This window comes from Notothenia rossii (genome assembly GCF_949606895.1).
Source record: "Notothenia rossii genome assembly, chromosome: 3".
Taxonomy (NCBI): Eukaryota; Metazoa; Chordata; class Actinopteri; order Perciformes; family Nototheniidae; genus Notothenia; species Notothenia rossii.
This window is the reverse complement of record NC_136901.1, coordinates 65,843,017-65,866,601: the sequence shown is the minus strand read 5'-3', so window position 1 is coordinate 65,866,601 and position 23,585 is coordinate 65,843,017. Positions and strand designations below refer to the sequence as shown.

Here is a 23,585-nt window from a genome sequence, read left to right as displayed (position 1 = left end):
CCACTGCATTCATTTGACAGAAACTTAAACAATTTGATTATTTGGTATCTAGATGAAACCATCCAACATTTTATTTAAGTAACTAAAAACATGAGTGGGTTAACAGAAAATTAATTGGCAGCAATTTTGCCAAGAAGTTTTTTGTTCTTCTTTAATGTGAAGATGTACTGCTTTTGCTTTAAAATATGGTTTCAGTACTTTAATTTCAATTAACTTGAGTATTTTTACAGTGTGTTATTAGTACTTTTACTCAAGTAAAGAATCTCAACACTTTTTACACCACTGCTAAAGTTGTTTAAATTGAACGGAAGTCTGTTTTGGTAAAATACCTTCATCAAGTCTATGAAATACACCTTTAACAACCCAGATCCTGGTGTAGGTCGCCCACTAGTGGTTGAACACGTACATCGCCTTTCATTTTCACCTGAAGACTGAATGAGGAGTCCGCACTCCCAACATTATCCTACAGAGAGAGTAGAGGCTCGTCCAAATATATTAGTGTGCAATGGGGATTATTATTATTTTTAAATAAAGTTATATTAGTCTATGGCGCGAGGACTGTAAAAGGTTGGAACAAGTGACTACAAAGGACAACAATACACAAAAAACCGCAGTGCTCCAGACTGAGTGGAGCCAGCAATTTGTGAGACGTCCCAGAGCCGCAGCACGACCACTGTAAGAACTACAACTTTACACTGTAACATCATTAACGTATTTTTTTTTTAAACACGTAATTGTGTTGAAGTTTTAGGGTGTGCTGCTCGTATTATATTGGACACTTATGACCATAATTTTCTGTCAAAGGCGGAACAAGTTTGTTCACTCGTAACATTCACTTAATCTCTGTGCAATGAAAACGTGCTACGAACAGTTAGCCGTTAACCTAACTCACTTTGGAAACCAATATTATATGTTAGTTATGGTTTATAGTGTGGTGGTTTGTTTGATACAATTTGGAACCGAAATCTCATCAGCTGTAACGCTAAAGCGAGCCCTAGTTTATCAGTAAAGCGGAGTGATATGCACTCCGCCTCACCATTCTACTTGTGTCCAGGGTCTGGAGGACATGGCACGGGGAGACGGAGAGAAGAAACGCTGGAAAACGAGAGGAAATATTTAAGCGAGTAGCAACTGCACTCTTAACGTGACACGAAAACGCTTTGCCATGGCTCTCATGGGGTTCTGTTGAGAGGTATGTTACTAAGCGAATTGTTTCATTAAAAGTGAACTCCAGTGAGCTGCATCAGCAGGATACGCTGGGCAGAGGAGGGCTGGGCTAACAGCTAGCTTAGCATTAGCCTCAGTTGTTCAAAAAGTTTCTGGAATGGAGGAAGAGGAGGAAGGGTGAAGTATCTTCGGCTAACCGTTACGAGGTAAAAACTATGGCTCCAAAAGTCTTGTTTTAAAGAGGAAACAGCTTCCTAAAGTTGTAAACTAGATAGTTAAAGTTGTCAGTTGTTATTAGAGGTGTCTGACTGTAAATGTAAGCTAAACAAGTTGTGTACTGTTAGCTAAGCTAGTTAGCAAATTACTTACATTAGCTTGCTACATACCAGGGTAAGCTAACAGCACTGGAATAATGTGTTATGTTATGACTGTGCTTACTTTTGTGCCACATTTAAATCAGAGCAGCACTAAAAGCTATTTGTTCTGCTGTTTGGGGATTTGTGTAACGCTAGATGTTTCTGAATCTCTTTCTCCCTTTCTCTGGGTGGGGGGTGCTTACTACTCACCGGATCGTTCTTCCATATTGTCTGTGTCCTGTACTTCATACATGTCAAGCATTTCAGGCAGATCTCACACACACAGTTATGATTGTGTGGGAAATTCTTCCCAATGTTACGTGTTCTGTAGGCGAGAATGAAAGCGTTACTTTAACTTAAAGGGGATAAGACTGTGATGAACAGCTTCATACGCAGGCCATTTTTAACAGAGATGTTGTTGTTTACCACTTATTTTTTTCACTTTTTATGGAGTAGTTCTGGCTTTTGGACAGAGCTGCAGATGAGTATTGATTCTTCAGTATAAATTATATCACATGGTTTTCTAAAATGGTTTTAAAGCATGTTATCTTCTGCTGAGAGTATACTGTTAAAATATATATGAACATTGGACATCGATAGTAGGAAAACAATTGCCTCTCTTTTAGAAAACAGTCATATCAAAAATATGTAGGTATCTTTTCTTAGATACACATTTATATGACCCATATTCTCAGTTATTCTGAAGATAAGGATCATAAACCATCTTTCGTCTGTAAATCCTGGGTTACAGCCCCCCCCCCCCCCCCCCAAATTATCTTTCAAAATGTGAAAGTGTGTTCATTCAAGATGGATTTCATGTTCAGCCTTTTGATGTCATTGATGGCGGACACACAAAGAGCTATCAGTGTGATGATCAGTTTGTAAAAGCTTTATCTGAAGGATTAGTCATTTAGATGCAAATCAGCCTTTATACAGCGTTACCTCAGGCAGGTAAGATCTATGACCTGTTCACCAAACAATATGTTCCTGCTCGTTTCAGGAAGATAGGACACGTTCTTATGTTGAAATCTATGATTTGGCATTGCTCACCCTTATACAATGAACTGATGAATCACTGCTGAGGATCTAAAAGAGGCCTGACTGCATCCAGATCTCTGACTGATCAGGATATGTGGAAACAGCTGCTGGAACCTTATCTGATGAATGTCTGCAAAGCGTACAGACTGGTCATTATTTGTGCCAACATGAGTCTTTAGGAGGTTTCCCTCCACTCTCATGTGCCTGTGGAACAATGAGCAGTGGAAGTGGGTGCAGTGGTGTTGGACAGCTGTGTGCTGGAAGGGAGGGATCGGGCAGAGATGGGCTGAGGGAGGAAGCAGCCCTTTGTGGTCACATCCTTTTTGACTAAGGCCATTTTCACAAGCCCCCAAACAGCTGCTGCAGGCTACATGTGTTTGATTGTCTGCTGTCTGTGCTGCATGATATGGACAGGAGTGTCAGATATCACACTTTCATTTAGCGCAGTTATGCATCAGGAAGATGGTTTGAAACATGTCATGTCCCTACATCAGTTGGTGTTAACTTGTGGCAATCATCCTAAAGCAATACTACATACATTTGTAAGGTTATTATTCACTCGTTGTTCATTCTTTCACATGTGGTTCTGCAATGTAGAAATGGATCAAAGAGATAACGATCATGCTGTAATAATAATAATAATAATATTAAGCTATAGAAAAAGAAAGGGGCTTTATTTGTTTCTAACACCTTTTTGAATTTGTAATGTATTTTAATGTCTGAGTACTAAGTGTTTGCAAAAGTTGAACAAATAACAAATGGTTTGATTCTAGTTGATATTGCAGTTGAGATATGATTCAAGATATTGAAGAATTACAATGATTGATTTCATCTGGATCTATACTAAACAAATATATTAGCCCACACTTTAAGCGTTGTTTAACTGGCTCTTAAATGTGGTTACAAATATTTGTATGCTGATAAATGATGGATTCTGATTGTAATCTTTCATGATATTACGTGGGGACTGAGTGCTTTTTGATCATCCTACTAGTCACATGTTCAGCTGAGGTTCAGACTTCATTCATAGTTGGATTTAAAAAAAGAAAGAAATTGTATTGTGATTTATATATTTACAAAAGTCAGGAAAATGGGCTTGTTTATCTACAGTGTTGATGTAAGGGCAAATAATTGAGTGAGTCGCCAAGCTTTACATGTGTCTCTTCTCTGTTTTGCAGGAGGCTTGTGGACTGGTTGGAGGAGTCAATCTGGACTGAAGAGGAGCAGGGAGTTGTTGTTAAGAAGCAGCGTCTTCCTGATTTCTCAGCCTGTCGTCTTGTACCGGTGAGCCCTGCTTCAGTTGGACAGAGGTCCTGATCTGAGCCCCTGCAGGCTGCACCCCCCCCCTCCCATCAGTGGTGGTGACCCAACTTCGGACCGCTTGCTGCAGGGCCCTTCCTGAGCAGCAGCAGCTGCGTCCTGCTTGCTGACTCCCCTCCCTCCCCTGCTTCCTGTCCTTGGTCAGACAAGGCTACAGCCTCCTCTCCCCTCCCCTACCCCACCCCTCATCTCTGCTGGCCTGTCACACACACTCAAGTGGTTTCTCTTGTTAAACACACGTTTTAGGCTACAAACGCTAATCGGAGAACATCAACAGGGGACTCCTAGACTCCCCATTGGTCCTCCCCCTTTTTTCTACCTGCACTGCATCATCCAGCATGACCTCCATGTCCAGTCTCTTCTCCTTCACGAGCCCAGCTGTCAAACGCCTGCTCGGCTGGAAGCAGGGCGACGAGGAGGAGAAATGGGCAGAGAAGGCGGTGGACGCGCTGGTGAAAAAGCTGAAAAAGAAGAAGGGCGCCATGGAGGACCTGGAGAAGGCTCTGAGCTGTCCCGGGCAGACCAGCAAGTGCGTCACCATTCCCAGATCGCTGGACGGACGCCTGCAGGTGTCCCACAGGAAAGGCCTGCCGCACGTTATCTACTGCCGAGTGTGGCGCTGGCCCGACCTGCAGTCGCACCACGAGCTTAAGCCCCTGGAGGTGTGCGAGTACCCGTTTGGCTCCAAGCAGAAGGAGGTCTGCATCAACCCGTACCACTACAAGAGAGTGGAGAGTCCTGGTATGTACTCATACTTTACTACTGATAGTAGACCACAGATATCAACATGTCTTTAACTTTTTTGTACTGGACACTAATGTTTAACACAAAAAGTGTATTCAATATTTCAGCCATTTCCATTTCCAAACATATTAGACATAACGTATGTGACAGATTAGACCAGCGTAGAGCTGTGCACATCCCCGAGTTATATCTCTGAGCAAACTGTGTAGCCGGTAAACAAATCCACAGAGGTCAGGAGGCTGTCATCACACGGGCCGTTCCACCCGCCCCCCGTACATTTCACAGAAAATCAATATCACTAGCTCTTTTAGGATCTTATTAGATGATATGCCTCAGGCACTCCAGATGGGGTGTGGCATCGGAGAGTGGATCACTAAATGCATAAAGCACTCAGACCAAACTTCCAGCACTTTCTCATCACTAGCCCTTCTCTTCCTCCTTCTCTCCCGGTCTCTCACACACTAACGGGTGACCCTGAGGGGACAGCCGCTCTGACATTACACTGCTCTGGGACTGCCAGCTCTGTATTGACCAGTCCGATGATATGGATCACATGTCAGTCAGGAGAGGCTGAAAAGCGAAGCTCATTGGGTAGCTTTAGGAGGGACAGCCGTGGAGTCGTGACGTTTAAAGTCACTTAGGAGATGATAATCAAGAAGCACTCTATCTGCTACATGAAGTCGAGAATAGAAATAAATGTGGATGACCTCTGTTGTATCTTTACAAAGGTCTAAAGTGGCTTTTGAGGAATTCAGAGTTGTTGCTGTTTGGTCATGTTTTGTAATTTATGTGTAACGGCTTCAAAACAGGGGTGGAGATTCAATCAGAAAACGTTATTTATCTGGGGGGAAATTGGGTTTTGTGACAGGCAGTTGTTCCATTTTAGAATAAAATATGATAATGCATAAATATGAAACATTTAATAAAAAATGTATAAACAGGAGTTGTATTCAAAAATAGAATACATATATGTATATAAGCCTACAAAAAACAAATATATAAAGTACATTTATATAAACATAAGAAGTTTAAGAAACTTTCCAATATAAAATTTGCATATTTGTTTAAAAATAAGAAGTTACAATATCTAACATTTATTTTACGATATGTACAGTGGTGTATAAATACTAATAAGATATTAATGCTGAATGGCACATTTAAAAAATGGTTTGGCTGCTGATGGTACTAAAAAATATAAAAAACAATAAATATGTAAAATGTCTATCACAATAAATACAGAGGTGTTTAGGTATTAAAAAAGATATTAGTGATTTAAAAAAAAAAAAACAGATATTGCTTGAAATGTTCTGTGCTATACTCAAGTATTTTAAGTGTTAATATTGTGCTGTTGAATTATTGCAGAGGTTACATAGTTACGTGTTTCATAAAAAAGAAGGAAGTGTAAATAATAATAAAATACCTTTGTTCCTCTGTCTTTGGGCTTCATTAATTCCCCCCCCCCCCCCCCCCCCCCCCCCCCCCCCTCTGTTCCTCCATCAGTGCTCCCTCCGGTCCTGGTACCGCGGCACAGCGAGTTCAACCCGCAGCACAGCCTGCTGGTACAGTTCCGTAACCTCACCCACAACGAGCCGCACATGCCCCTGAACGCCACCTTTCCAGAGTCCTTCCAGCAGCCCCACAGCGGGGGCGGCAGCAGCAGCGGAGGTGTGGGGGGAGGAGGTGGAGGCGGTTCTTTTCCCATCTCGCCCAACTCTCCGTATCCCTCGTCCCCAGCCAGCAGCGGTACTTATCCAAACTCTCCGGCTAGCTCGGGACCCTCCAGTCCATTCCAGCTCCCAGGTACGACACGCACACTCTCTATGTACCTGGCCCTGGGTGAGGAGCCAAACTATTGTGTTGTTTTTCTGGATAGTTGCTGCCAAGTGTCCCTCAAGAACTGTTAAAAAACAAGAGTCTCTGGGTTTTTTTCAATTGTTTGAGTTGTTTAATGTGTAGGGAAAAATGACAGTGTTGGTCCCAAAAGGTCACAATCGAATTGGATCAGAAAACCAGATAAAAATCATTTTTGATATGCATTTAATTTTCTAAATACAATGCAGTACATTGAAGTATCATCTTCATTGTGTACTACAATGTCAGACAATTCCATTTGTAATTACAAATAGCTGTAAAAAGGGCTTTACCCAATGTGACTTTTCTTACCGTCAAAGCTCCTATTCTGTTTTTTCTAGTGACGCTTTGAATGTCTGCCGTCTTATTTTAGGATGTCCCTATTAATCCTCACTTGAAATGAAGTGATGAATCGCACTGATTGAGAAGGTCACTTGTTTGGGTTTTATAATATAACTCGGTGCGTGCTTCTCTTTGTGTTGCAACCAGGAGAGCATACCGTTTTTCTGATCCCAGTGAGAGTTGTTTTTGAATGGCTCAATGACAACTAATATGAATTTTGGTTAAATAATATCATCTGCATTCTGAAAATGTTATTAGGTCAATCAATACATCTTAACTTTGGAGTTATTTTGCTTGGAGTTTTTTTTAATGAAAACAATCCTATGCAGTCACTCCTGGAATACTACAAACCATATACCAGTGTTAATCACATGAGTGAAATATCTGCAACTCTGCAGACTTACCAGCTTTGAACTGTATAAAAAGACATGGAAAAAAAGCTTTGCAACCTTCCAATGATTTAAAAATGTGAATGTCCATGAATGAAGCCTCAAACATTTTGGTACAGCCCTAGTTTAAACCCATGCATGATAACTTTATCAGTAGGCGAAAAAGTTTTACAGGGTCAAGTTATTTTATTAATCCAAATAAAGCTGAACCCCTGAATGAGAACAAAGGAAATGCCAGCTAAGCATTGTTCAGTAGAGCCAGGGCTGCTGGCTGCTGTCAAGGCACTAACTCAGCGGAGCAGGCCTCCTCTGTCATGTCACTGACCGGAGACAGAACAGACACGTCTAGCATGAAGAAATATCACTTCACTGAGACACTCCTCTCTGTCATGTTCAGTAGTCTAGATTGATTGGAGTAATACTTTTTGACTATAGTATTTTTGTAGGCCGACACGGAAGTTAGCATTTCAAGGGCTTCCTCAACAAAAAGCCAATTCAATTTTGAAATATCGCAAAAAATAAGCTCTGTGGCTAACGTATGCTTTTAATTCTTACTCGTTTTGTTCAGGAGGATAATCTCACAACTAGTGAGATAAAGGCACATCTTTATATGATCATTATAGTTATAAAAAAATAAAGGAAAAACAGGTATAAAATACTATATGACAGTAAAAAAAAGTTGTTATTAATAAACAAGAATACAGTTTGAAAGGGGAGTGATTTGTAAAATATCCTTAAAGAAAAATAAATCTGCTTACAGTTCTGTTTCATATGGGTGTTGAGAGATGTATCCGTACTGTAAATCTCTTAATGTTGCTCTCAAAGTGCACCAGATTGATGCTTTTAACTTCAATATTTAAAAACAAATCTTCCCAGGGGAGCATGCCCCCCGGACCCCCCTAGAGGAGGTTAGGTCCCCCCCCCCCCCCCACACTTAAATCATGTCCACATGGATAGGTGGTCATGCCACACCGTGCACGTGCATGCATGCGCGAGTCATGTTAAGATATCTGGATTAAGAGGTTAGTTTTTCTTTGCACAGCATGAGAGAAAGGCCAAATGAATGGGCTGTGATTTTAGTTTTTTTAAGCAGAGGTCAATAATTTGTACGGCCCTCGGAGGATGTTGAGAAAATTGAAATGGCCCTTGAGAGGAAAAAGGTTCCCCACCCCTGACTTGCATACACCAAACCTTCCAGTTTTATTCCTATCAACATTCTGAAGGTTTTTACTGAAGGGTTTGTTTATATATCATTCATAGCCTGAATTATATAACATTTTATACCTAAAAATATGGCAAAAATTGATATTTTAGAGCTGTTGAGTGATAAAAAGAGACATCCAAAGTCCCTTCTGTAAAAACTCTAGATTCTAATATGACTACAAAATTAAACAAGAATGTTGAACCTGGCTTTATCCAATGTTCAGATTTGTGTTCCTGAAATGTATTAAAATATGCGCATATTTAATGAGAGTATGGCTCATTTGCATATTTAAACATGCTATTTCATAACACTTTTTAATACAAAAAACAATTCTGTTAATGTAAGTAATTAACTGGAGAAATGTCTAGCTGATATCTTAAAGTAAATCCCCACTTGTAACCTAAGTGGAGGTTTACTGTATTGTTATTTCCTTTGGGCCTGAATATTGGCTCTGGAAGCTCGTGTTGCATCTCTGTTGGGAATGGGTTAGCATGTGGCTGAACAAGTGAGGGATATGTGAAATGTGACACCATATCCGGGGTACATATCCTGTGATGATTGTCCAAGTCTGGGGAAATGTGTGTTTCCGAGTGTGTGAGTGTGTGTGCCAGCTGCAACAACTGGTCTCATCCTCGCTAACTGGTCTCTTAATGTCTCAGCTGACACCCCACCCCCCGCCTACATGCCCCCCGATGAGCAGCTGGGCCAGGAGAGCCAGTCCATGGAGACGAGCAGCCCCCTGGTGGCCCCTAACATGCCCAGAGGAGGTAAGGACAAACGCATTATGAGACAATGGCACTACAGTGATAATATTACTGCGGGTGAAATACCAACCAGGAAGTACATTTTGAAGGTTTATGGAAGTCAAAGACCACTTACTGAAGGCACGACTTGACTGCGCTGTAAAACAAAATCCCCTTAGTATCAGCATATTTGTTAGTGCATTTGAATTCCAGAAACTATTCATGATGATGCATTCCTGTAAAAATTAAGCCAGCCTTTTTTTTTAAACTGCCCTATTCTTCTGTAAAAGTATTCAGGTCACAGTGCTGTACAACTGCAACATTGACAATACAATTTCCAATTTTGTACAAGAATAATTTGAGGATTTCATCATCTTTAATTAAATAGTTATTTTGCACTGAATGACATACTTCCGGTAACAATAGTTGCTGTGTACTACGCTAATCCGTTGTTAATGAATTAATCCTGTTCAAGCTTTAGTGTGTCTTAAGGTAGGAGCTGGTGATAATAATAGACCCATAGGGACAGTTCAAAGTCCCATGCTGCCAGAATTCAGCCTCTATCTATTACTCTTTCTCTGTATTCATCTCATGTCTAATACCTTCTAGTAGATATCTGTGTGACGATGTCCTCAGCCAAGTTTTTGACTCTCCTGTTCGTATGTCACCTGTCTCAGACGTGCAGCCGGTGGAGTACGAGGAGCCGAGCCACTGGTGCTCTATCGTCTACTACGAACTCAACAATCGAGTGGGTGAGGCTTATCACGCCTCGTCGACCAGCGTGCTGGTGGACGGCTTCACTGACCCTTCAAACAACAAGAACCGCTTCTGCCTCGGACTGCTGTCCAACGTCAACCGCAACTCCACCATCGAGAACACCCGCAGGCACATCGGCAAAGGTACGAATATCGACTAACGGCTACGGAGCCAGTTGATCAGGTGTTCGTTAGATCACATTTCATTTAAATAGCCTGATCTAAAAAAAGCACATACTAGAGATGTTGTTCTATGGATTAAGAAAGATAATAAAATGACAACATAAACAATTCAAGTGACAACAATTATAACATTAAAGTATATGAAAATATTCAGGAGGATGTCAAAAATGTTAAGGTGCAGCTGAAAAAAAAATGATTGAGACTAGAATGCATACAGCTCAAGAGAATGAGAAGTAGGAGAAAAGTGGTGAAAAGTGATAGGCAAGGGTCCCCCGACAGTCTTCAGTCTGAAGCAGCTTGCTCAGGCTTACCTTGAACCAGCCCTATGAGCTTTATCAAAAAGGAAAGTCTTAAGCCTAATCTTAAATGAGAAGAGGGTGTCTTTCCCCCCAACACAAACTGAGTTCTGGTTCAACAGAAGAGAAACTGAGTGAATATCCTGACCCCTCTTATGTCTGTCTCTGTTATCCAGGGGTTCACCTGTACTACGTGGGCGGGGAAGTGTACGCAGAGTGCCTCAGCGACACCAGCATCTTTGTCCAGAGCCGTAACTGTAACTACCACCACGGCTTCCACCCCACCACCGTCTGCAAGATCCCCAGCGGATGCAGCCTCAAGATCTTCAACAACCAGGAGTTCGCTCAGCTGCTGGCCCAGTCGGTCAACCACGGCTTCGAGGCCGTCTACGAGCTAACCAAGATGTGTACCATTAGGATGAGCTTCGTCAAGGTGAGGAACTCAGGAACTCAGGAAGGCACAGCTAAACATGTCACAGGTTTTTTTTATAGCAAACTTCCTCACAAACATCAAATATCATGATTATAGGAGGCACTGTTGTTAAAAGGCTTCTCTCAAAGTTTCCACATTTTGGAAAATGCCTTATTTTAACCATTGTTTTTAAATTGTAAGAAATACGCTAGAATTTGATATATATACTCCTTGGTCAAATATTAGATTTTTATCATAATGTAGTAATTCTTATGTAAACTTAAGTATGTTTTTTTTATTTGAATTGAAACAGTCCTGTTGAAGTGTTTTGTCTCCTGCCTTCTATCACCAAATCAAAGTGAATATGAACAGCTGATAATGTGAACTAGGTAAAACAGTTTGATTGTTGCAGGTATTAAAGGAATTATGTCAATGTTTTTGCAATTGCGTTGAGCACTGCCAAGATAAATCAATTAGTTGTAGTAATAGATTTTTTAATCCAAGCTTTCTTTAATGATTTTTTCCCCCTAGTTTCTTCCAGAACAAATTGGAAGACTTATTTTTTTCAAATTTCTGACATTTAAGAAGCAAAACTGCTTATGGATATTGTTAAGAAAGAATTATTGCCATTTGAAAATAATCATTATCTGAAGACTTAATTAAATTAATAGTAATAATTGAATGTAATGAAGTCCAGTCATTCTTGGTCTATGCGACCTGACAGAGCTTGAATATTACTTAATATTAACCCTTTCTTTAATTTCCTCTGCCTCCCCTCAGGGCTGGGGGGCCGAGTATCACCGACAGGACGTCACCAGCACCCCCTGCTGGATCGAGGTGCACCTGCACGGGCCCCTCCAGTGGCTCGACAAGGTGCTCACACAGATGGGCTCGCCTCTCAACCCCATCTCCTCCGTGTCCTAATGATGGACTTGTGGGAGCTCGGGAAAATCCTTTCTACTTTTTTTCTTTTTTACTTTTCTCCCCCCTTAGTGATTTATAATTGAAGGTGGTCTTAATGGCTGAACTGTTTACACTTAACTTTGGGAAGGGATATTGAACTTTGGCTGGAGATTCGAGAACAGCAAACAGCCGGAATGAATTGTTGAAACAGATTTACGAGAATAAAGAGCAGTAACGACATGGACACACTGCTGCTTGACAATGCTCCAGCACCTGCAAGAATCCAGGGCTCCATTGTCAAGCTTGAATCTGTCAAATTTTCATTTTTTGCAAGTTTTTATTGTTTTCTTAAACGTTTTTATTTCTGTGTATGTGTAGTTTTTAATGTAGCAGAACTGTGTCACTACCCTGCCTTATGTCCGACAGACAAATTGGAATTTTGCCGAAAACCTTTCTTACATCGTCGTCTCCGATATTTACAATTTGAAGATATAGACACGACAATGTTTACCATTAGGCCCAGATATAACAAGTGCTTTCTTTTTATAGTCTCTACTGCTAGAAATGAACACTGAGCTACCGCCCTTTTTAACAAGTATGCCGACCTGATAGTTTTCAAAATGGGAAATCAATCACTGAACAAGTTTTAACATGCCATAAGCTAACAACATTGTGAATGTTACATCTATCGCTATAGAAGTTGTCATTTATGATATATTCAGACAATGGACATCAAGTTAGATTCTTGTTTGTACTCTCGAGTCCAAGTAAGAGTGACCGTATTTTATATACTCACCGTATTAACAATATTGTGCACTCATGGATTTTGTGGAGGCATATTATTGGCGTGGGTACCAAGGCATTATGTTGATAATTGAATTCATTGTCTCAATGAAATAAACAGGTTATTTGGTAACAGTGATTTGTGTATTTTATCTCTTTGTCTGTTCTTTTATACTTTTAGTAATACTTGGAAAGATGGAAAAGGAAAATAAGTGAATCCAATTATAGAATCAGAAAGCCACATTTAGGGTTAGCTATGCTATATAAATTGAAGTATTAAAGAATACTTACTTTAGATAAAATGTTTAAATACTTTCCAGAATCTAAAGCAAGTCCAGGTGCCCTTTTATAGAGAATATCATGGTACTCAAAGCCACTTTACATTTACAGATCAAAATGAAAAAAAACACAACCTTCCAGGTTTAATGAATAACCTTGGCCCTTGGGAAACATCTTTTGATTTACATTATTGATGAGAAACACGTTATGGTGGAAAGCAGAAACCAGCAGATATAACATTCAGAGACACGTTTATCTCCATAATCCAAATCTTGCTTCCCGTTGATATTTTTCTTAAATCAAAGAGTTCTTAGAGCAAGAGTTTTTGAATAAAGGGATATAAAGTATCCTTAAGCCACATTTGTAGACTGATTTGGGCCTATATTTGCCTATTGAATAAATCCTAACGTCCTGTGTGTGCAGTATTCCCACATTATGGCAGCATACGAAACCTGCATGTAACCTGACAACTTCCTATTGGTCCACGTTGGTTTTCTACCGTAAATCTCCTAAAAGACAGGTCCCTCAACTATACCAAATACAATACACATATACATCTACAAATACATCTAAGAAAATGTGTGATTTAATATAAATGACACGTGAAATTAATATCCAAGGCAAATATTCTCTTCCTAAATGCTCCTAAACCGAGTAACTGACGGAAAGGTGCAGTGTGAAATTGCTCTTGCGTCATATTACCTCAGCAGCCGGATGTGATGTGGCTCCTAAGGAGCAAGCCAAAGATAAACACGTAGCCAGACGAACAGGGGCGAGGATAATACATATTATAGAGGGGCTACCGTGAAAAGATCGAAATGGAGTAGGAGCTAACAATACAGAGATTTTAGCAGGCAAGGAGACTTTTTCAAATTAACAAAGAAGCAAGTCTTCCGCAGACATCGAGTCGGTGAGTCCCGCAGAGTACTGACAGCTGTAACGTTACCTGCTAGCTAGCTTACGGTTAGCTAACCGTAGCTAACTATCATAATTACCTTTCTTTGGCAGTTAACTAGGAGGTCTCTGGAGCAAAGTAACATTACTCCATCAAATGGGTATACATTCAGCTTTCTCAGAAGCATATACATAGCTCATTAGCTAAAGTAAATGTTTATTTTATCTTGCAAAAGCCGTTACAAGGTTGGAGGTGCTTTAGGCTTCAATTTAAAATGTTAGCTTAAACGTTAGCGAGCTAAGTTAGCTAAAAGAGCTATTTATTCTCTGGGATGGTTCATGTTGGCTTTAGCTACTTTCATATACACAGAAATAAGATTCATATTGTTTTTTTGTGTTGCATGCAACATGAGGAATGTAGCATATGAAGGACGAATTCAATACCTGCAACAGTGGGAGTGTGTACACAATGCTAACAAAGTGCACTGCTTAGCATTTGTACAGGAGCAAACAAAAATCAAGCATCAATGTTTTGATTTTGAACACGTATGGTATTTAGTAATGCTGTGTGGCCTGATAAAACATATGTACAAAACACCACCTTACACTCGAGCTATGACTGTAGATTTATTGTAAAAAAGAATGCTATATCAGTTTGTAGCTTTTCATACAACAGGTGTTTTAACAAAAGTGGGAACATAATATTCTACAAAGTTAAAATATACCTTAATGTCTTAATGATAAATAAAATATGTTAATCAGATTGCTCATTTTGTAAGGAATTATTTGATATAAGGATTTGTTAACAAATACTTGCTAGTGTGTTTACTCGCGAGATCTTACCCAAACAGCCCTAAATGCTTAATGTTATTTGACCGTGTATAGTTAACACTTAAGAGTAGGTGTGATTCATGTCCAACCCCTGGGTAAATACTTCAACATTTTTCTTGGATCTTCCTGAAAAAAAACCCAATCAGTTCTAAACACATCATCCTTTTTGAATTAAACTGCTTCCACTGGAGCCTATCACTTCAGTTTTGAAAATGCTACTTTGCATTACTGAGATTTCCACATGAGCAGTCATCTGTGTCATCTGAGATATAACAAACGATCTAAACATGGACTACGCTTCATTATCAGAGTTCTTGGATGTTGTAAATTGTTGTAATCATTATTATGAGCAGTATTGGCACAGAATATTGTCTTCCTGATTACAAAATAAATAGCTGGTAATTGGAATCTGTAGGTACAGGTTTGTCTGGTGCCTATATTTGACACTATCTCTGGAACAGGCCTTGAGGAGGGGTCAACACTGTTCTTGAGAGTTTTGCTGTTTGCCGTTAATGCAATACTTACCAGATACCAGAAAGTAGTGACATACATTGGAACAAAAAATAAAATCATAAGCTGTTTAGCTGCTGAACAGATAATAATAACCCTGAAAATGTATTTTACAGTTAAAGTGTTTGTTGTCTGCACAGAATTGTAGGAAAACAAAGGCATTGTACGTCGCGTCACAGCAAACAGACACTCTTCAGTGCGGCTGCATTTTATTGCCTCATTAACCCTCAAATATCACAATCATACATTATTGATTGTTTTAACCTCTTTAAAGGTTTGCTGTTGGGATGTTTTTAACCACGAATGATGGTGTCCTTAACATTTTAATGATAACATAGTTTACAAAGGAGATCATTATGAAAGATTAAAAGGCTATATATATTGGCAGAGAATTAAATCATTTAACTGTACTGCCTGAGAAACGATTTGCATGCTGCTCTGCTACATCAGTCAGCTTTCACTTGCATCAACCTCTTCTCCCTCCCTCTGTTTCCCCTCCACAGTATCTGTAGCCGAATCCAAAATGGTGCGAGCAGCCTTGGTGACCGCCACCAGCCTGGCTCTGACCGGGGCCGTGGTGGCACACGCTTACCTCCTCAAAAACCAGTTCTACCCGACCGTGGTCTACCTCACCAAGAGCAGCCCCAGTATGGCGGTAAGAGCAGCGATAATGTGAAGTCAAACCCTGAGTGACATTTGGAACATTCAAATATCTTAACTAGGGATGCACAGATTGCAAATTACTCAGCCAATACCAAAAACCGATGGTTAGATTTATAATTTGGCTGATACCAAAGTATTTGTTTTAATTTCCCCCGTCCCCCCGTCCACCGGCATATGAAGACACACAGTTTTTTTGTCTTTCATTATTTAAGAAAAATGATAGCACACACATCCTTTACCAACAGTATTTGGTTGTTGCATGTCACCTTATTTGCTGTTTGCTGATGTATGGCCAATGCAGCGGTGCCTCCCTTATTAATAACATTGAAATATGACAATAGTTCCTCCAAATCCCTCACAGCGACTTTGTAATGACTCATCTTTCTGTTCCACCTTTGTTTCTGGTTCCAGGTGTTGTACATCCAGGCCTTTGTGTTGGTGTTTCTGCTGGGAAAGTTCATGAGGAAGGTCTTCTTCGGACAGCTAAGGGCTGCGGAAATGGAGGTAAAGTTTTTAAAATATGACTCATAATCGTTACAGTTGATTATGCAATACATTGTCCCAGTAGACAACACTGTATGCAAGCCTCTTTGTTAATGTGCATTATTTCCGCTCCATCACCAGCATCTCATCGAGCGCTCCTGGTATGCCGTGACCGAGACGTGCCTGGCCTTCACCGTCTTCAGGGACGACTTCTCCCCACGCTTCGTCGCCCTCTTCACCCTCCTGCTCTTCCTCAAGTGCTTCCACTGGTTGGCTGAGGACAGGGTGGACTTTGTGAGTGACTTCATCTTTATCTTTAATAAAATACAATATGGCTGTGGCTTAATTTCTTACAGTGACATGTAATACTCCTTCTTTCAGATGGAACGCAGTCCGAACATATCCTGGATTTTTCACTTCCGAGTGTTATGTAAGTTATCATTATCAGCCACGTCAGAAATCCTTCTACCCGCCCTGCTCTGTGTTTAATCTCTGACTTCTGTCCTCACCTCATTTGTTTTATTGACTCTACTTATGAAACACTTCTTTAAGCTAAATGAAACTGTATGCAAATCATTGCTGCAAGCACATGAGGCCAGGTGCTCTGCAGATTAATGGACACATCAACGCAAAGCAATTTAAATATTAAAAACAACATTCTAAACACTGCTGAAGAAATCATTCATAGGCATTTCTTTGGATATGTAGAAGTTTTATTCCATGTTCTTTATCTCCTGCAGCTCTCATGGGACTGCTGGCTATCCTGGACTTCCTGTTTGTTAACCACGCCTGCCACAGCATCATCACCAGAGGAGCCTCAGTTCAGCTCGTCTTTGGATTTGAGGTTGGTTATACTTTGAAGCTGAATTTTGTGTTTTTGCTGTTAAAAAGGCCATTTAAACAGGCAATACATCACTGCCACTCATTTTGCAATGTGCTAATGAGCATATGCTATCGTCTGCTGACTTTCCGTCTTTGAAGATAGTGCTAGTTACTTTCTTTAGAAAAGAGTTGCCAACACTGGATGGGACACACCACATATTCTTTTCATGGTTTCCTCGGTTGATGCACCATCCGCCGTATCCATTACTGGAGACAGTAACTGCAAATAACTTCCAGTAATAATCTTTGGTAAATGTTGAAAGCTACTGACCGCTACCAGGGAAAAGGGCTATCCTCTTCATGTTTTTGTTTACCAAAGGTCGCCGTAATTACTTTGTCCCGTTAATTGAGACTTCATTTTTTGCTGGAGATTCAACTCGGTGACAGACAGAATTATGAAGTCTTATAGGAACCAAAGTAAAAAGAGTTATGATAAATATATATGTCTAGTCATCACATTGACTAATCAACAATTACTCCACAATCATAAGTTAAGGAAAAACACTTTTGCCACTTTTATCCAACAAATACCCAACAATATTAAAAAGTTTAAAAGCAGATGTCACGTTGAGACATGATGATAATAACACCCCACAATGCTTCACCACAACCTCATACTTTTATCCTTTACGTACTAAGTTCTTCATCCCCACACACATAACCCCTCCCACTAACTCTCCTCAGTACGCCATCCTGATGACCATGGTGCTGACCACCTTCATTAAGTACCTCCTGCACACCGTGGACCTGCAGAGTGAGAACCCCTGGGACAACAAGGCCGTCTACATGCTCTACACCGAGCTCTTCACAGGTACACAGCCAGCGGAGCTTTGAAATGTTCTTTTAAACACAGTGTGTGTGAATCAAGACGAAGGCGGTGACAGCCATACTGACATTATAGTTGATGATTTGTATTCCAGGTTTCATCAAAGTGCTGTTGTACATCGCCTTCATGACCATCATGATCAAGGTCCACACCTTCCCTCTGTTTGCCATCCGGCCCATGTATCTGGCTATGAGGTGAGCAGAGTGACGCCTCATTGAGTTCTCGCAGAGCTTTAAATATTCTTCAAATGAATAGAAGTTTGGCCATATCCAAATCTCCATGATGATATTTCATATATTGTTACATTATGATTTGTAGTCACTTTATATATTTAGAATGCATGTGTAAGCCATGTTGTGAGTTTGGTTTGGTTTTCTCTCTTCTCTCAGGCAGTTCAAGAAAGCTGTAACAGATGCTATAATGTCTCGGAGAGCCATCCGCAACATGAACACACTGTGAGTAATACAAATCGTTATTTTTAGAAAGCTCCTTTTTTGAAAGTTGTTTTACAAAATGCTTCGACAAAGATAAAGCAGGATACTCAGAAGAAGATATAACAGGAGGCAAACAATAACAAGACAGAATGAACTATAGGTTAATAAGAATAAAAGCAATACAAATAATCAGAATACCTTTTATTCTTCCCACAGAAGGGCAATTTACATTTACACAATAATGTAAATGTCCTTTTTATGGTTTCAGAGAATACAAAGCTTCATTTCTTTTGTTTACACAGCCTTTGGAGAGTTGCAACAACAAAAAAACATATATATATCTTTTTTTCTTTTGAATGTTTTTCTGTAATATTCTTTCTCTGCTGTTAATTTACCTTCTCATTGTTTCCTGTTCAGATACCCTGATGCCACTCCTGAAGACCTGCTGGCCTCTGACAACGTCTGCATCATCTGCCGAGAGGAAATGGTCACGGGAGCCAAGAAACTGCCTTGTAATCACATTTTCCACTCCAGGTGAGTCCCGTGGTCGACCATCCGACTCGAAGAAATATCTTAGGCCGTAAATGCAGATGTGAGACGCTCAGCATCTACAGTTACTGTTGACACTCACAGTTCCTGTATTTAAACTGTAGTCGGCTAACAGATAAACATGACCTAAAACAAGAAGCTCTGGTTTCACATTGTATTTAAATGTTTGTTTGTTTCCCCCCCCCCCCCCCCCCTCCCCACAGCTGTCTCCGCTCCTGGTTCCAGAGACAGCAGACCTGCCCGACCTGTCGTATGGACGTTCTGCGTGCGACCACTAACAATCAGACTCCAGCCCCCGCCCAGGCTCCGCCCCCTGCTCCTGCAGCCCCCGCCAACGCCCCCGCAGCCCCGCCCCCCAATGGTAAGAGTCACATCATGAACACATGACGCCTAGCTACGCCCAAATAATTGGCAGACCGGCACGTACTTCATGTGGCTGCGTAAGACTAAAGCAGTCTTTAAAAACAACTTCTGCAATAGAGTGGTGCAGGAATGAGTCCTAAACCTGGAGATAAGTTAGCATTTTGACACTTTCCCCATCTGAAATCAGCCTTTTTTTAACTTTTTGGTTCGATGCCTTTTTACGAGAATTAGACGTTTTGTTAAAAAAAACATTAAAAAAGCCAGTAAACAGCCCGCTTGTGAACACCTGTAGCTTCTATCTGTATTAAAAACGTGTCTTAGCTTAGTTGTGGTGACACTATTCAACCCTCGTGTAGTTTGTTGTTAGCTTTTTACCTCTTGCGGTTGCATTTACGCTTTGACTATTATAAAAACGGTTCTAATATGTGGAGATTATCCTGCTGCGTGTGTTTGCCACAGAGCTTTTTAGCAATATTACAAATTCCAATAGAAAATCTCCTTGGCTTTCTGTCCAGGGAGCCCTTAAGCTAACGTCCAGGTCAGCCTACAGAAATACATCATCACTGCACCACTCTATTCTGCACATTCCAATACCTAAGAGTACCGTTACCTCTTCCCTCTAACACATTCTAAAAACCTTTTCCATTGATATGAGTCACTAAGGGCTTTCCCACTACACACATTCCAAGTGGGCTTACCCGGCTTCGGCCTAAAAGTTAAACGGCCTAAAGAGGAATTAGCGTCAAGCTAAGGGATACCCGGGCTAAGAATAGGCAGTAAATGTTTGTAAAAAATGTTGACTATCCTGCATTTGTATTCACACATAGTGGCTTACGTTTTGAGAATCCATTCTACTTGATGTGAACTTTTCTTGCTTAATTAACATGTAGCGTTTCCCGGACTTTGCAAAGTTAATCATTAAAACAAACAAAAACATTTTCGGAGCCTTCTCAAGGGTTGTTAAGGATCTCTTTTGTCCCCGTTTCGTCTCCAGTGGCCCCAGGCATGTTACCTGGCTTCCCCCCCGGCGTCTTCCCCTTCTGGGGTCCCTTCCCTGCAGTGCACCCCCCTGCTGCAGCCGCCGCAGCCCCCGGGAACACCAACGCTCCTCAGAGCAGCACAGAGGCCGCACAGGCAGCCGGTAAGGATCACTCACAAAAATATATTAAAAAATAGCAGTATTTACATTGAATATGGTTGTATTCCTAAAAATCAAATTGAATAAAATATGTGCAGTAATAACAAACAGGATAAACATAATAATGTTTTTTATGGTTTGTCATCTCAATCAAAATGTTGTGTTTGTGTCTTCAGGGAGCGCGGCCGGTTCGTCGACTGCAGACGCGGCGGCAGGTGCAGCTGCTCCAGGATCAGCCATCCCAGGCTTCCCCTTCTCCTTCCCCCCGCCCCCCTTCCCCTCTGCACCGTGGATGCCCATGCCTCCACCTCCCCCCTTCGGTGAGAACACACACTCTGCACTGTTAGACTGAAATAAACACACTCTGTGTCGTGTTATAAGAATGCAAATTAGTCATGTGGATTATATTTTTGTCTTACTTCTTTGTAAAGCCTTTGTTTAAGGAAGTGCTGAGCGTTACCATAACGACGCGCTATCCCGTCACACTGTGTGAAAGTCATTTCCAGCTACATTTACTACATTTTTTGTAACCTTCAAAAGTCTTTTCAAAGTGATCAAGAGTGGAGGCCTCTCACTGAAGGGAGTTGTTATTGTTTTCATTAGATTTTGGAAAGCTGAAAGTAGTCTGAGCTTCTGCAAATGTAGTTTTAAAGTGAAATAAATACAAGAAACAGTGAAAGCATTGCGCTAGTGCTGCTTTTAATGATCATTGTCTTGATTATTAATCCATGTCACATAATGTGGTGACACATGCTCATGAGTGTTGCTTAAAGCACACGTCCTACAATGACTTTTTTTACTCAAAAACATTCATTCTCCTCTCCTCCTCCTCTCTCCTCTCCCCCACCTGCAGTGTCTTCGATGCCCCCCCCTCCCCCCTCCCTGTCCCAGCTGTCAGAGGAGGAGCTGAGGCAGCTGGAGGCAGACGGTCGTCAGGGTCTGGAGGCTCGGCTGCAGTGTCTGCAGAACATCCACACGCTGCTGGACGCCGCCATGCTCAACATCCACCACTACCTCAGCACCGTGGCCACACTCAGGTAACCCCCCCCCCCCTTCATGTGGGATTTCAATTTGCAGTTTGCAGTTGAACGACTCAGCATATTTCTGTCTCTGTTCCCCGCAGTCCTCCCCGGGCTGAGGCCAGCACTGCAGAAGCCAGCGGGACAAACACCACCCCCCCCTCTGCTTCTGCTGAACCCCCCGCAGCCAGCACCAGCACAGACAGCCAGGAGAAGGACTCCAGCAGCTGTAAGTACACTGACCTTTCCCACCAAACAGAACGACCACCAAATATCTCCCCTCTGAGAGATATGGTTAAAAAGAACACAATGATGCTCCAGGAGGAGATTCAGGTGATAAGGGGGGGGGGGGGTGTTACCTTGGTTGGTTATTGGCTAATGGTTACACAAGCCGAAAAAACATTATGACATCATAAAGTTGCTAAAATCTGATCCGCTGATTTTCAGACAGGTTTTTATATAAATGGATCAGGACAAAAAGAGAGAGAATCTTTTGTCCTGAAACGTTCAGAATCTCTTGACACAGTGGGGACACATGTTGATGTAGAAAAGACATGAACAAGTGGATTTTGCATAATAGGGGACCTTTTAAATGTTTTTTTCCCCTCTTTTTTTGTAGCTGAGCAGGCAGAAGCAGCTTCTTCTCAGGCGGCCGACTCTACATCCATCGCCTCAGACATGGACACAAAAGAGGAGACGGAGGATGGAGTGGCGGGGGGGGATGGAGAGGAGGACGCAGAGCCCAACGCCTCAGAGCTGAGGCGCCGCCGCCTCCGTAAGCTGGAGACGTCGTCGCCGTCCTCCTCTCCGCCTCCGGACAACTGATCCCCGCGCTCTGACTCGGACATTTCGCCGTGGACCGACAGGAACTCTGATCCTACGCTGCCGCCGCGGTCCTTTCTTCCCCGCGACCTCCCACAGGCTCAGGTTTTGGAACTGTGTCGACCCGGACTCAGGACGCGATGATCGGTGCCGCCTTTCTGGAGTGTTTCTGCGTCGGAAAAGCAATAGCACCACCTTTTTAAGGAAACCTAGAATGACCACTGCAATAACACTGCAGGTGTTTGAGAGTTTAATCAGGCGGGAGAGGAATTTCAAACCTTTATTTGGTCAATGTGAGAGAGACGGTGTTCGGATTTGTGTTTGGTAGTTTTACTGTCGGTGAGGTCCTCGCCTGCACTTTGATTTGTCTTTTTCTTAATTCCCATTCATCGACATGTTACACCTGGATCCAGATCCAGTGAATTCAAATCAAAGGGGAAGTAGTTCAAACTGCTTTGGCTTCACTTTTCATTTTTTTCATTTTAACATCATCATCATCCATCTTCTGTTGCCGCTGCGGTCGCTGTAACATACTGATTTATTTGAATGTGTACATACTGTATAAAGAGTTTTAATAGGATGATCTGTACATAATGCAGAATAAACTGTTTGACTGAAGAGGCGCGGCACGTATGTGGGAGTGTGTGTGTTCACAGAGGGATGCCGCAGAGGTGGAATGTGTTGAAGTGAAGCTCGTAGACTGTGAGCACTTTGTGTGTCAGAGTTTAAATGTTGCCTTTGAAATAAAGATTGGGCTTTCAAATGTAATTTTATTATCATTCGTAGGTACAAAGCTTATTTTAAGTTTCCTTTCAGAAAAGACAAATAAGACTTGAGGTGCTGCAGCAGTATGAGGAAAATAAGGAGCTTTTTGAACATTAAAGGTGGGGTAGGTGATTTTGGAGAAACCAGCTCGAATGCGCTAGAATTTGAAAATACACAACAGGAAAAAAATCTGCCACTTCCTTACAGAACCTCCTCCAACACACACGAACGCACACATGACCAATGAGGGCACAAGAGAAGTTTGTAAAGTGCACAGATGGAAGGCTGACAGGCAGGTAGGCCATCCAGTTACTTTAGCAGGGCCGGCTCAAATGATTGGTCGTGCTTTTTACAGTACTACGGCTTCCGCAGATGACATTTTTTTTATGTATCTTTTTTCAAAGCACTTGAGATATTCATTGCTATCGGGATGTTAATGGAATATAACAAAAAGTATCTCGAGCCAGTTTCTCAAACTTACCTACCCCACCTTTAAAGCACGGAGACATGTCCCAGTAGAGACACAGAATACAATTATATGAACCTGATAATAAACATCGTAGGGCCTCTTTTAAAGTGAAGGGTTTATCTACAATTTCTTTATGGCGCTATCTTGCTTTCAGACAGGCAACGTAAGCCTT

General features: G+C 41.4%; 2 protein-coding genes across 4 annotated transcripts; both read left to right on the top strand.

Annotated features, from left to right (window-relative positions):
* The first annotated feature begins 413 nt into the window (after nucleotides 1-413).
* smad5 (SMAD family member 5) lies at nucleotides 414-12,625 on the top strand. Of its 3 annotated transcripts, XM_079670934.1 has the most exons (8): nucleotides 414-675; nucleotides 1,055-1,192; nucleotides 3,740-4,622; nucleotides 6,126-6,425; nucleotides 9,071-9,178; nucleotides 9,832-10,053; nucleotides 10,565-10,821; nucleotides 11,581-12,625. In XM_079670934.1, exons 3-8 carry the CDS (start codon nucleotides 4,220-4,222, stop codon nucleotides 11,722-11,724), a joined length of 1,434 nt encoding a protein of 477 aa, XP_079527060.1. In that variant the 5' UTR covers nucleotides 414-675; nucleotides 1,055-1,192; nucleotides 3,740-4,219; the 3' UTR covers nucleotides 11,725-12,625. The 3 variants fall into 3 exon arrangements, with proteins under 3 accessions (XP_079527060.1, XP_079527062.1, XP_079527061.1); XM_079670936.1 differs by lacking the exon at nucleotides 1,055-1,192; XM_079670935.1 differs by lacking the exons at nucleotides 414-675; nucleotides 1,055-1,192 and adding an exon at nucleotides 1,204-1,373.
* An 845-nt stretch (nucleotides 12,626-13,470) lies between these two features.
* Nucleotides 13,471-22,947, top strand: syvn1 (synovial apoptosis inhibitor 1, synoviolin). The gene is made up of 16 exons (XM_079672121.1): nucleotides 13,471-13,675; nucleotides 15,504-15,655; nucleotides 16,075-16,167; nucleotides 16,288-16,440; nucleotides 16,528-16,576; nucleotides 16,887-16,990; nucleotides 17,713-17,839; nucleotides 17,949-18,048; nucleotides 18,244-18,309; nucleotides 18,706-18,822; nucleotides 19,041-19,198; nucleotides 20,195-20,341; nucleotides 20,515-20,658; nucleotides 21,192-21,375; nucleotides 21,462-21,586; nucleotides 21,977-22,947. Exons 2-16 carry the CDS (start codon nucleotides 15,524-15,526, stop codon nucleotides 22,180-22,182), a joined length of 1,905 nt encoding a protein of 634 aa, XP_079528247.1. The 5' UTR covers nucleotides 13,471-13,675; nucleotides 15,504-15,523; the 3' UTR covers nucleotides 22,183-22,947.
* Nucleotides 22,948-23,585: the final 638 nt, after the last annotated feature.